We start from the raw sequence: 13,119 nt of genomic DNA, 5'->3' as shown, positions 1-13,119 counted from the left end.
GACCCGGACACTCGTGCTGTCCTTTGAGATGAGCTGCGGGTTAATGAGTGAATGAATGAATGAGTGAGTGAATAAATGAGTGAGTGAGTGAATGAGTGAATGAGTGAGTGAATGAATGAGTGAATGAATGAGAGAATAAATGAGTGAGTGAATGAATGAGTGAATGAATAAGTGAATGAATGAGTGAATAAATGAGTGAGTGAATGAATGAGTGAATAAATGAGTGAATGAGTGAGTGAATGAATGAGTGAGTGAGTGAGTGAATGAGTGAGTGAATGAATAAATGAGTGAATGAATGAGTGAATGAATGAGTGAATAAATGAGTGAATGAGTGAGTGAATGAATGAGTGAATAAATGAGTGAATGAATGAGTAAATGAATGAGTGAATGAGTGAGTGAGTGAATGAATAAATGAGTGAATGAGTGAGTGAATGAGTGAGTGAATGAATGAGTGAATGAATGAGTGAATAAATGAGTGAGTGAATAAGTGAATGTAGTTCCTTAGATTCAACGTACGGAGTCGATGAGCGTGTACGGGCTCTGGATGTCACTGACTGACGAGTAGAGCGGCAGCGTGAGGTGCAGCGTGTAGTTCAGTCCTCGCTGGAAACACACCGACCTCACCAGCAGCACATGTCTGAAACACAGCGAGAGACGGGGTGTGTGTGTGTGTGTGTCCACATACACACACACACACACACACAGTTAGTTCTTACCTGGATCCAGGTGGGAGGGAGATGGACTGGTCGTCTCCGCTCTGCACGGGGTGGTCACAGTGGCCGGAGGAGCTCGGAGGGTCGAGGACGGGACGCTCCACTCGGACGTTCACCTGCTCCCACTGCTCCGGCAGCTACACACACACACACACACACACACCCTTTATCAAATGAAATCAACACCACCGACCGCCAATAGAAAGCTAATACTCTGTCTGAAGACTTGTTCTAGACGCACATTTAAATGTAATAAACAAAATGCCACATGATGTTTTTTAAACTTCGGCAACAGGAACATTTGCTCAGCGCGTAAACATAAACGTAAACGTTTATCACCTGCGGCTCGTAGCGGATCAGGATGTCGTAGTCCATGGACTCGGGCACGTTGTCGATGGAGAACTCTAAGTAGGCTCCTTCCGGGACGTTCACGAAGCCCACGCCGGTCCACGTGGGACTGCGATCCAGAGGGTACGGCCTCGGCACCACGGTCACGCCCTGACGAGAGGTCAACAACGTTCGTTTACGTGTAAACAATACGCGGGATAGTCCATTAAAACACACGTACGGGGCCGTGCTTGGCGTCCTCCGCCTCGTAGGTGTAGTGGTCCAGAGTGATGAAGTAGAAGCCGGACTCCACCTGGTCGCAGCGCCGGCCGAACATGTGCTCTCTGCACACGCACTGCCCCGAGTGAGGCTCGCAGCTGGAGGGGTTCAACACGTCTTATATTAGTGTTTTTATTTTTGTAAGCTTCTAGAAGTGTGTGTGTGTGTTTTAGTGTTTGACCCTCTTGGGTCGTTGTTGTAGATTTTATATGACAAGTTAAAGTACGTCGCATCCTCGTGACAGTGAAAGATCGGGCAGCGTACTCGTTGTTGACGGCTCCGCCCTGATCGCAGTCACATGACCTGCAGCCGTCCATGTCATTGGACAGACCCCAATGCTGCGGCTACAGGGGAGAGGACGGAAAACAGAGCTTTGTTTATACACACACACACATATACACACATATACACACACATATACACACACACATACGCACACATATACAAAGATATACACACATATACACACACACACACATACTCACATATATACACACACACATATATATATATACACACACATATACTACATATGCGTACACACACACACATATACACACATATACGTACACACACAAACATATACACACACATATATACACATATATACACACACACACATAAACACACATATACATACACACATATACACACACACATATATATATACGCACACACATATATACACACATATACACACACATATATACACATACACTGACACACACACATACACTACATATACGTATACACACACACATATACACACACACACGACCGTTCAAAAGTTTGGGGTCATCCAGACAATTTTGTGTCTTCCATGAAAACTCACTTTTATTTATTAAATGAATTGAAAATTAAATAGAAAATATAGTCAAGACATTGACAAGGTTAGAAATAATGATTCATATTTGAAGTATTAATTTTGTTCTTCAAACTTCAAGCTCAAAGGAAGGCCAGTTGTATAGCTTATATCACCAGCATAACTGTTTTCAGCTGTGCTAACATAATTGCACAAGGGTTTTCTAATCAGACATTAGTCTTCTAAGGCGATTAGCAAACACAATGTACCATTAGAACACTGGAGTGATCGTTGATGGAAATGGGCCTCTATACACCTATGGAGATATTTCATTAGAAACCAGACACTTCCACCTAGAATAGTCATTTACCACATTAACAATGTATAGAGTGTATTTTTGATTCATGTTATCTGTATTGAAAAAACAGTGCTTTACTTTGAAAAATAAAGACATTTCTAAGTGACCCCAAACTTTTGAACGGTAGTGTATATACACGTACACTCACTCACACACACACACACACTGACACACACACTCTCACACACACACACACACACACACACTCTCACTCACACACTTACACACACACACACACACACTCTCTCACAACCACAGTGTCTACTGGAGGCGCTTGTTTTGCTCACCAGACACTCGTCACAGTCTCGTCCGTTGACGAGTCGTTTGCAGAAGCAGCTTCCTGTGTCCGCGTCGCAGGAGCTTCCTCCTGACAGCGTGCCGAGCTGGTTACACGCACACGCTGCCGACACACACGCAACACACACAACACACAACACACACAATGAGGTCACAAAGTCTGTAGTTTATCAACACGGTGCTTTCAGTCAACTTCAGAGTCAAGAACTAAATTGCATTAATCTACATTATCATAGAGCTCAAATGAAGGTATCTCTTCATAGCATTGGAGAGAGTAAGGAATGGATTGTAATATATATTTTACATATAGGTATTTTAATGGATGACATGCATGGTTAAGGAGGCTGTACGGTCTAAACAACAGAAGTGGAACATCTAATTGATGATTTACAGCTTTTTTTGCTTCTAATTTGCTCAATAAAAGTGAAGTGTGAGTTTTCATGGAAAACACAGAATTCTCTGAGTGGCCCCAAACTTTTGATTGTCGTGTAATGTGAGGCGACTCACGCAGGCAGCCGTGCGGCCCCTGGCCCAGGCCGTGGTGGCCCCGTCTGCAGCGGTCGCAGCGCTCCCCCTCCACGTTGGCTTTGCAGCGGCACTGACCTGAGATCAGCCCGGCGGCCATGTTGGTGTGCGAGTCGCACAGGCCGCCCTGCAGAGAGCCGGCCGGGTCGCAGTTACACGCTGCGGAGAGTCGGTCATGACAATCGTGACGGAACAACGGCGACTTCAGAAGGCTTCCAGGAGGTGCAGGAGGAAACACGTCATGAGGGGAGCAGACTGTCAGGGGTCAGAGGTCAGAGGTCACTCACGCTCGCAGACGTTGGGGTCCCTGAGGTCGCGGTCGGGGTGCTGGTGGTAGAAGGGGGCGCACTGCTCGCACCGCCGGCCCGCCGTGTCGTGGCGGCAGTCGTCGCACACGCCGCCGCTGACGTTGCCCGTCGTCACGTACATGGCGAGGTCGAAGTGGCACGACGAGGAGTGCTGGTTGCACTCGCACCCTGAGGTGCGCGCCGTTTCCAGACAATCAATTAATCAATTATTCAATTAATCAATGAACCTGCAGGTGGCGTGCTGGAGCGATGATGTTATTGTCCTCACTCTTGCAGGCGTGGCTGCTCCGGCCCTCGGCGGGTCGCCACGGCAGGTCGTGGTAGAAGTCCTGGCAGTGCTCACAGTTCAGTCCCTCGGTGTTGTGGTTACACACACAGCGGCCGTGGACCTACACACACACACACACACACACACACAGATAAGTAAATAAGTGTGTAAGCTCGTAAATAAGTGAGTAAGTGAGTAAGGAAGTAAGTAACTAAGTAATTAAATAAGCTAGTAACTGTGTAAGCTAATAAGTAAGTGAGTATGTAAGTAAGCTAGTAAATAAGTGAGTAAGTAAGTAAGCTAGTAAGTGTGTAAGCTAGTAAGTAATTAACTAAGTAATTAAATAAGCTAGTAAGTGTGTAAGCTAGTAAGTAAGTGAGTAAGTAAGTAAGCTAGTAAGTGTGTAAGCTAGTAAGTAAGAAAGCTAGTAAGCTAGTAAATAAGTGAGTAAGTAAGTAAACTAGTACGTGTGTAAGCTAGTAAGTGAGTAAGTAAGCTAGTAAGTGTGTAAGCAAGTAGCCTAAGTAATTAACAAAGTAATTAAATAAGCTAGTAAGTGTGTAAACTAGGAAGTAAGTGAGTAAGTGAGTAAGTAAGTAAGTAAGTAAGTAATTAAGTAAGTAAGTACCATGCCCTCGGCTCCGGTCGGCGCTCCGTCGATCGGGGCGCACTCGGAGGCGTGGCCGTAGCAGAAGCAGTTGCCGCGGACGACCATGTCGTAGAGGGCGAAGTAGTACTTCTCCGTCACCTCCTCGCGAGAGTCCAGCAGGTTGTCGCCCAACGTGTGAAGTCTCAGGAACTTCACTCGCAGGTTGGTGATCTTCAGCATGTCTGCACACACACACACACATACGCACACACACACAGACACACAGACAGACACACACAGACACGCACACATACGCACACACAGACAGACACACACAGACACACGTTTGAAGTTACTCACCGAGTTTCCAGCCTCAAAGACACCTTTGTGTCTCACACTCCCACAGTACTCACCCCATACTTAAGATGAGGTGTGTGTGTGTGTGTGTGTGTGTGTGTGTGTGTGTGTTTGTCGGTCTGGTTGTCGGCGAGTGCGTGAAAGGCTGAGTCGCTCCAACGTGTGAAATTCCATGCGCCGCTCTGGAAATCACCTCAATGCCCGTCACGTGCTCGTCAGACGCCACACCGGGGAGGTCAGAGGTCACGCTCAGGTCAAACTGAACCCCGACAGTGTTTTCTCCTGATTATTTTGGTCACATGTTATTCTATTGGTCAGTTATCTCCAAATTATTATTTACAATTCAACATTTTTGTATAAATTCAATTTCCTTTCATGGAAATTCATATTTTCTATGTAATTAATACTTATTTACAACTTCTTAAATTACAGACACTTAAAAATAAAGTGTGTATCGTTATCTACTCATTATTGATTGCTGACTGGATGTTTGCCTGTTCTGAACGTCCCCGTTATACTCTACAGTGGTTCTCTAAGATTTATTTAGTTTATTTTGAACATGAATACTTATTTAGCTTATATATCATTTTTATGTAAAATATTTAATATAATATATTATATTATTTTAAATTATTATTATTTTATTTTTTTTAAGATGAAAGAGATTTCTCTGATTTTAAGCATTTTGGGAGGGGGGTTTAATTAAGTGAAATCTCTTTAACCTCAGAATCTTTTTTTTCTTATCTTGTGAATTACTGGATAATTTAATCTCCTCCGACTTTAAATAAATCAATTAAAGTAACTTAGTAAGGACTTGTAATGGGCCAAAAGTAAGAAAAAACGTGGCCTCTTATCTATATAATGTCAACAACATAACAATAAAAGGTTTTAAAGCGTTGTTGTTTTCAGGCAATGTAGGAGCAGCTCACTCTGTATCTCCAGGCTGTAGGGGTCCTCAATCTCAAAGACGGGGTCCAGCACCCGAAATATCACCTGAAAGAGTGAAAAGAAATGTAAAGTGTGTCTTGAAAGTGACTTTTCTCCTTAAAGTCTCAAACGTTTACTAAATTAAATCCCACGATGGAGCCCAGGCGCTCGTAGCAATGGAGTAAACCATTGTCTTCACCTCTCCCTCTGTGGACGGCTCGATGTCCGAGTAGCGGGAGTCGCAGATGATCTCGTCCACTTTGCCCTTCGGCCCCGACGACACGCCGGGGAAGGACGACTCGCAGTCGTAGGCGAAGTACCGATAAACCTGCCACGTCTTCCCGAAGTCCATGGAGCGCTCGATCACCATGGCGGCCGGACGAAACGTCTGTCGGAAAGAGACGCTGCGGGGTTATTCATCGTCACATGTTAATGCTTTTTGTTCTATAAAATCACTTTTTTCTGAACATGAGCGCCATTTTGATATGATTAAAGAATATTTTAAACAATTTTTCTCAATACTTGGCCTCATGGATAGCTAATCTGTATCTTCTCTTACCCTCACACATTCATTTCCTTTAATTCCTTCTGAAAACCATCATTAATATCCAGTTAATCCAAACGAATAACTTGTTTTTGTCCATATTTTACATACAGATTTCTGTATGAATTAAAAAGGGAAAAAAAGTTGTGGGATTTTGGTTTTCTTTTTGGGGAATTTATTTATATAAATTTTTTTGTTGTTTAACTAGATAAACTGTAAATATATATATTTTTTCATTGGGATACCATAATAATAAATATAACCCCCCCTCAAAAAAAGAAAATAGTGGAATTTTGTTTTCTTTTTGGGGGACTTTTACATTTGAATAAAATAATAAAAAAATCTGCTTTTTAGATAAACTGTAAATATATATTTTTTTCTTTGGGATACCTTCAAAATAAATATAATCTGATATTTCCAGAGATGTTTTTTTCTACAATTTAATCCAAAAGACGGATTAGACAGGATGCACGTGGAAAGTGTGTGTTTTAATTACGTAGAATTACAGGCTCAAAGCCAGCTGGCCGTCATCATGGGAGGAAGGCCTTGACTATGAGAGCGGCGTCTTTTCGTTTTTTTTACTGCACGCCCTCGAACTCATCCCTCCTTCCTCTCTTCCCACCGTCCTTTAGAGACCAGACCGATTTACCACATTCCTCCACCGCAGCTGTCCAACGCTGTGTTTATCTCCGTGGGTTTGAGAGTGTACAACGTGCGTGTGTGTGTGTGTGTGTGTGTGTGATGCAGGCACCTTGAATGTCATGATAAGGTGTGTGAAGTGGAACTCGGCCTCCAGGTCAATCTGGATGGTCACATTCTCGACACCTGCAGGAAATTAACAATTAAAAATGTTTCTCGTACCGACCCCCATTCATAAAAAATAAAAATGGCGTTGACAGACCGACTTTCTCACGTACTTACACATCATTCATTTGAAATGTTTACAGAATCCTTCTGCACCTGTTTATGCAGCCAAGGCTTTTTGAGCGTTCACACACGTGGATGTAATAAACTCTGGTTCTGGAGTGTGTTGCATCGGCTCCTAAAATAACTTAGGTTCAGGAAAAGATCGTGAAATACTTAGATTTAGGGAAAGATCGTGAAATACTTAGTTAGGTTGAGGAAAAAAGATCGTAAAATACTTAGATTTAGGAAAAGATCGTGAAATACTTAGTCAGGATTAGAAAAAGATCGTAAAATACTTAGGTTGAGTAAAAGAATGGTAAAAAAATTGTTAGGATTAGGAAAAGATCGTAAAATACTTAGTTAGGTTTCCGAAAAGATCGTAACATATTTAGATTTAGGAAAAGATCAGGAAATACTTAGTTAGATTTAGGAAAAGATTGTGAAGACTCGTAGTTTTGTGACCGATAAATAAACATTGACTTCTAGATTCACTTCTTGAACTAGCGACGGTCTCTTGGCTGAAAGATGGCCGTCCGTTGGAGCGCCCCGCCCTGCGTGGGATTCAGCCTTCTTTATACTTCATCCTTCATGATTATGTGGATTACATCATCTGCGACTTACGGCTCATTATTCAAGGATTTATCTGCGCGTGCTGGATGAGACCGGCCTGCTTCTTTAAATCATCGTACAAGTCGTAAAATGCAGCGAGAGTGAAGTGACCCGGTTCTCTTGACACCCCCATTGGTCCCGCTGCAACGGCCCGGCCCACACTCCACAGCACAGCGCCAAGATGGAGGACGGCCGCCAGGGAATTAGGAAATCCCAAGCAGATCCGTAGTGTGTCTGCAGCTTCCTGCTGTTTGTAAGCCATCTGCACCCCCCCCCCATCCCCCCTCCTATGACTCATACCTCCCACCACTCGGAGGGCCGTTTGTTCTGCTGTCGCTGAGCCTTCTGACTGTGTTGTGATTTCTTTCAGGCTGAGTCCCTTCAAACTGACTCCAGGTCAGTTTCTCTGAAACTGAATGTCATGTTTCGTTCTTTAAAATTTCTCATTTTTTAAACAAAATACATTAAAACAAATCAAAGATGGGGACGCTAACTGTTTTGATAACCGATTCATAATTTTAGGCTGATATTCATGCAATTAAATGCCAAAGATGTAATAATTTCAGATATTTTCAGCTTCTGAAATGTAAAGATTTGCTGAATTTATTGTCTTAAATTGCTGTAAACTGAAGAAAATTGAGGATCGGAACATTTGACTAAGCATTTCATAAAATATTCTCACATTTCATATATATATATATATATATATCATAGACTATGTTTACTCACAACAATGTACTTCTGGTACTTTAAGTAAAGTTCCTTATAAATACTTTACATACTATTTGGACTTTTTAAAATGTGGTGTCTGAATCCTTCGTTTGTGGACATCTCTGACCCTCCGCTGTCTCATTACGCCCTTCCTCCTCCTCACTTTAAACGCTTGTGTGTTGAAGTGATGACACACATCCTGCACACCTGTTCTCCCCCGGCACACCTGTAAGCCCCGCCCCCTTGTGCCTCAGCTGCAGTGAGAGTCCCTGTGATCTCCTCGTCTTGTCATTACCGAACTACGTTCCCACGAGGAGGAGAGCTCTGTGTCTGTAATCCAACATTAAACACACTATTTTTCCTTTTTGGGGGGGTTTTCCTTTTTCCCACGCACCCTCAACCCCTCACCGTTCTCCGACTGCCACCAGGTCTTGAGGCGGTTGTGGGCGAAGGTGGTGACCAGGTTGGCGATGGTGTGGCTGACCTGGTTGCTGTCGTCGTCGAACATCTGCCTCGAGTCGCACACGAAACATTTCTTCTCCTCCTGACGGAGCACAGAAGGTCAAAGGGGTCAGAAAGTCGGATTGACAGTGAACGCAGCGCGAACAAAAATGAAGGATTGTATATGTGTTCCTCTTGGTCATCAATAACGGTGTTAAAAAGTGAGTTTAAAAAAGCAGTGTGGTGGACTGTGGGTCAGTGGTTAGCAGGTTCGACTTCCAATCAGGGGGTTCAATCCCCGCCCTCGTCGATGTGTCCTTGAGCAACACACTTAACCCTGAGTCTATGGTGTGTGGATGTAACATGATTACATATAAGCTCTTCAAAAAATGTCATTCTGTCCAAAATAAAACACCAATGCACATTCTTATCATACCAAAAATATTTTGACTTTATTCTAAAAAATATTTAGAATTTATTCTAAAAAATATTGTACATGTATTCTAAAATTATTTAAAACGTATTCAATTTTTTAAATTACTTTCTTCTGAAGAATATTTAGAATTTATTCGACAAAATATTGTATATTTATTCTAAAATTATTTAAAAGGTATTCACATTTTTAAAATTACTTTATTCTAAAAAATATTTAGAATTTATTCTAAAAAATATTGAATATTTATTCTAAAATTATATATATATATAGGACAAAAAAGCATCATCATCTGTTTTTAAACTAATCAAGGAAATCCTGAATGAGAGCGACGCTCCACAAAGAGCTCACGTCCCTGAACGCATCACATGTGAGCAAAGTAGTAACGTGAGTAATGTGTTCCTCGACCGTTTGGCTCGGGATAATAAACAAGTGGAGTTTCTCAATGTTCTCCGAACTCCGGCCAGCGATGTTGAAACGTGAGCGTCGTCTTCGTCTCTCTCTCTCTCTCTTTCTCTCGCTCACTTCCTCCTCCAGCTCATACTTGAGGGCTGTGCTCATCCTCGAGGAAGCTCGGGGGAAAAGGGCCCGCAGTGTGTCACTTCATAAGGAGCCCATTCACACAGAGCGCTCGCCATAGGGGGTGTTTGATAACAAGGAGAATACGCTCCTCCTTCTCCTCCTCCTCCTCCTTTCTTCTCCTCCCACATGCACACAGCGGAGCGATTGTGAGGCCGCACAGCGCTTTTATTGTGGCGAGGAATGTCTGAACTCACACTCAACGAGACGGCGACCAGATACTGTACACGTGCACGCGCCCACGTGCAGACCCACACTTATTGATGAGCGGCAGAAAAATGACAATCAATGGAATTATTGATGCTCATTGGACAGGAAAATAAACACGAAACGACCTGAAGACGGCAAAAAAAATGTTCATCTGTTTTGTGACATTTCCAAGACGATGACGAAGACGATGACGATGAAAACAAGGTTAGTCCTATTTATTTGTTTCCTCTCGTCATAATATAACAGCTGCACATTTAATAGACTCTTAAATACACATTTAAATATAATGGGGGATTGAGCGGCTCTTTACAGGGAAGGCAACAAATCATTACTTATTACCTATTTCTTCTTCTGCTTTCTTTATTATATCAAAGTCAATGTTTAGCGTGATTTATATTGTTTTAAATCAAAGTTGCACTGATGCTCTTGTAAGTTTAAAAAGTCTTTGCTGCTCATATTTTACAAGTGTTGCTCGTGCCGTGTTTTGAGATGTGTTTACATATATTACAACGTGTATGCTTCTGGCACAAAGTAATATACATAATACATAAATGTTATGTTTTCTTTCTACAAATGTGGTTTACATTTAGATTATCTGCACAGTGTACGGTTTATATGATGTCTTTGTATATTTCTGACCTCTCATGACCTGTAACCGAGTGTGTGTGTAACATATTTATTCTCTTTGTCTTCATAACTTCAACTATGTGTTTTTTAAATTATTAGATATCAACTTATCCTCTACCTCCATATCTCCCCCACTCTTCTTCCTGCAATATAAATAAAGTTTTCCTCCTTGTCACAAGAGAAAAGCACAAAAAAAGAACATTCTCTCTCTGTGTTTCTGTTCAGGGACATGACGTCATGACGTCATCGTGCTCCTTATACACCAAAAGTCTCCTTAAATCACCAAGACGCCGAGCTTTTTTTGTAGTTTATGGTCTAAATTGATAAATCTAATATTTCCAAAAGCTCCGTGCATTAATTTCCCGGCAGCCCTTGCGGCTCCACGGAGCATCCGACCTGCTCCTTACCTCCAGGTGCCCGACGATGCAGAAGCGCTCCGGGTGCTGCAGGCCGCACGTGGAGGACACGAAGAGCTTGTGCGCGCGGCCGATCAGCAGGTCACCTGTGGCCGGGTAGCAGCTGCCCTCCGTGCACACGTCCGCGTAGTCCGGCAGCTGCTGCTGCTGCTGGGCCCCGACGGGCCACCGCAGGGCTGGGGGGGGGGGAGAGAATAGTCAAAGAGCAGCAGCCTTTTCTCTTTCTCAATTTACAAAAAATCTAATTTCTAGGGCAAAAAAATAAAAAATAAGGTAAAATAATCCTTTAATAGTCCCTCAGTGGGGACATTGCAGGATTACAGCAGCAGGTGCTCAGGAGTAACAACAATACAAAAAACTAACAAAAATACAATATTTAATTAAATATACAGACGGAATAAAAGTATAAACACGGTAATCATTAAATGTGTTTTCAGAAACAGTCAACACATTAAAGTGAAAAAGTGATAAAGTGATGCAGTGTTTTAATGGTTTAAATATGTCTTTCATTACATGTTGTTGTTGCTGCTGGAGGCGTGAGAACCAACTCAGCCCGAGTGTCCTGGCAGCATCTCCACAAAGTTTCTACACTTCGAAGAACAAAAACAACTTTAAAACAAACTTAAACTCACCTAAAGTTGAGATGAGCAGGATTATGAGCGACATGTCGGCGCGCGGGACATCCAGCGCGTCCTGGGAGGATGTCGGTGCGTCCTGCAGCGGAGAGAGAGAGAGGGGGAGTGTGAGGATGAAGTCAGAGTGTTTCGAGTAAAAGTCAAAATTCAGTATGGAGTGTGGGAAGTGCCACTCCCAGGATGACCTCGTGTATGACGTGTAAACCGTGCCACGTACAAACCGATTCATGAACACTCAAAGCTGTATTTAACGCGTCCTTTACGTTTGATCAACATCAGTATGAAGTGTAAACAGTGCCACATACAAACAGATTAAAAAACACTCAAAAGCAGCTGTATTTATGTCCTTTGCATTTGATTAAAATAAGTATGAAGTGTAAACCGTGCCACATACAAACAGATTAAAGAACACTCAAAAGCTGCTGTATTTATGTCCTTTGCATTTGATTAAAATAAGTATGAAGTGTAAACTGTGCCACATACAAACAGATTAAAGAACACTCAAAAGCTGCTGTATTTATGTCCTTTGCGTTTGATTAACATATGTATGAAGTGTAAACAGTGCCACATACACATTGATTAAAGAACCTTCAAAAGCTGTATTTAACTTTTCCTTTGCATTTGTTCAAAATAAGTATGAAGTGTAAACCGTGCCACATACAAACCGATTAAAGAAAGCTCAAAAGCAGCTGTATTTAACATTACATTTGCATTTGATGAAAATATGGACTGTAATAATTCAGATTATTTTAGTAAAAGGGGGAAAACGAGATATCGAGAGTGTATTAATTGACTCTTATGGCCAGTAGGTCGGCGCTATTTGTAAAATAACTCAATATTAAAAGCAAAGAGAAGCTCGGATGACAAACCTTTCTTCTCCGTTTTTTTGCAGTTGGTAAAGGTGGAGCTCATTTTAATTACTTTAAATAATGTTTACCTGCTGGGGAGCTTGTGAATTTTACCTGCAGGTATCGATAAAGTTTTATCTCAATCTCGATGGTGATTTATTTGCTTGTTGTACAATCAATCTCCCATTCATAGACAAAGCAGAATTGGATTTTAATTTGATAAATATGAGAACACTGTCACCCTGTGTTCACAATGAGGAACTGCAGCTTCAAACACACAACTCATTTAGTTCACTCTAATTCTTCCCCCTTTTATATAATAATAATATTGACTGTCCAGGTCCAGAGCCACTTTACAATTACACAATACAAAATCAACACTATGTATATATATATATAATATATATAAT

The 13,119-nt window shown here is 42.0% G+C and overlaps 1 protein-coding gene across 2 annotated transcripts in view; it reads right to left on the bottom strand.

The window, feature by feature from the left end:
- lamb1b (laminin, beta 1b) overlaps nucleotides 1-13,119 on the bottom strand; it is a 28,780-nt gene that overhangs the window by 12,958 nt on the left and 2,703 nt on the right. For both annotated transcript variants that reach the window (XM_056424814.1, XM_056424813.1), the window contains 16 exons: nucleotides 11,859-11,940; nucleotides 11,218-11,402; nucleotides 8,929-9,064; nucleotides 7,046-7,119; nucleotides 5,950-6,138; nucleotides 5,753-5,816; nucleotides 4,506-4,708; nucleotides 3,878-3,998; nucleotides 3,589-3,777; nucleotides 3,284-3,460; nucleotides 2,767-2,879; nucleotides 1,584-1,663; nucleotides 1,282-1,417; nucleotides 1,053-1,211; nucleotides 717-850; nucleotides 517-637 (listed from right to left, as the gene is read on the bottom strand). In XM_056424814.1, coding sequence (XP_056280789.1) covers nucleotides 517-637; nucleotides 717-850; nucleotides 1,053-1,211; nucleotides 1,282-1,417; nucleotides 1,584-1,663; nucleotides 2,767-2,879; nucleotides 3,284-3,460; nucleotides 3,589-3,777; nucleotides 3,878-3,998; nucleotides 4,506-4,708; nucleotides 5,753-5,816; nucleotides 5,950-6,138; nucleotides 7,046-7,119; nucleotides 8,929-9,064; nucleotides 11,218-11,402; nucleotides 11,859-11,892 — 2,115 coding nt within the window. In that variant the 5' untranslated portion in view covers nucleotides 11,893-11,940. The remainder of the gene's footprint in view (nucleotides 1-516; nucleotides 638-716; nucleotides 851-1,052; nucleotides 1,212-1,281; nucleotides 1,418-1,583; nucleotides 1,664-2,766; nucleotides 2,880-3,283; nucleotides 3,461-3,588; nucleotides 3,778-3,877; nucleotides 3,999-4,505; nucleotides 4,709-5,752; nucleotides 5,817-5,949; nucleotides 6,139-7,045; nucleotides 7,120-8,928; nucleotides 9,065-11,217; nucleotides 11,403-11,858; nucleotides 11,941-13,119) is intronic.

The sequence above is a fragment of the Pseudoliparis swirei genome, chromosome 10 (genome assembly GCF_029220125.1).
Source record: "Pseudoliparis swirei isolate HS2019 ecotype Mariana Trench chromosome 10, NWPU_hadal_v1, whole genome shotgun sequence".
Classification (NCBI taxonomy): Eukaryota; Metazoa; Chordata; class Actinopteri; order Perciformes; family Liparidae; genus Pseudoliparis; species Pseudoliparis swirei.
This window is presented reverse-complemented; position numbering and strand designations above follow the sequence as displayed.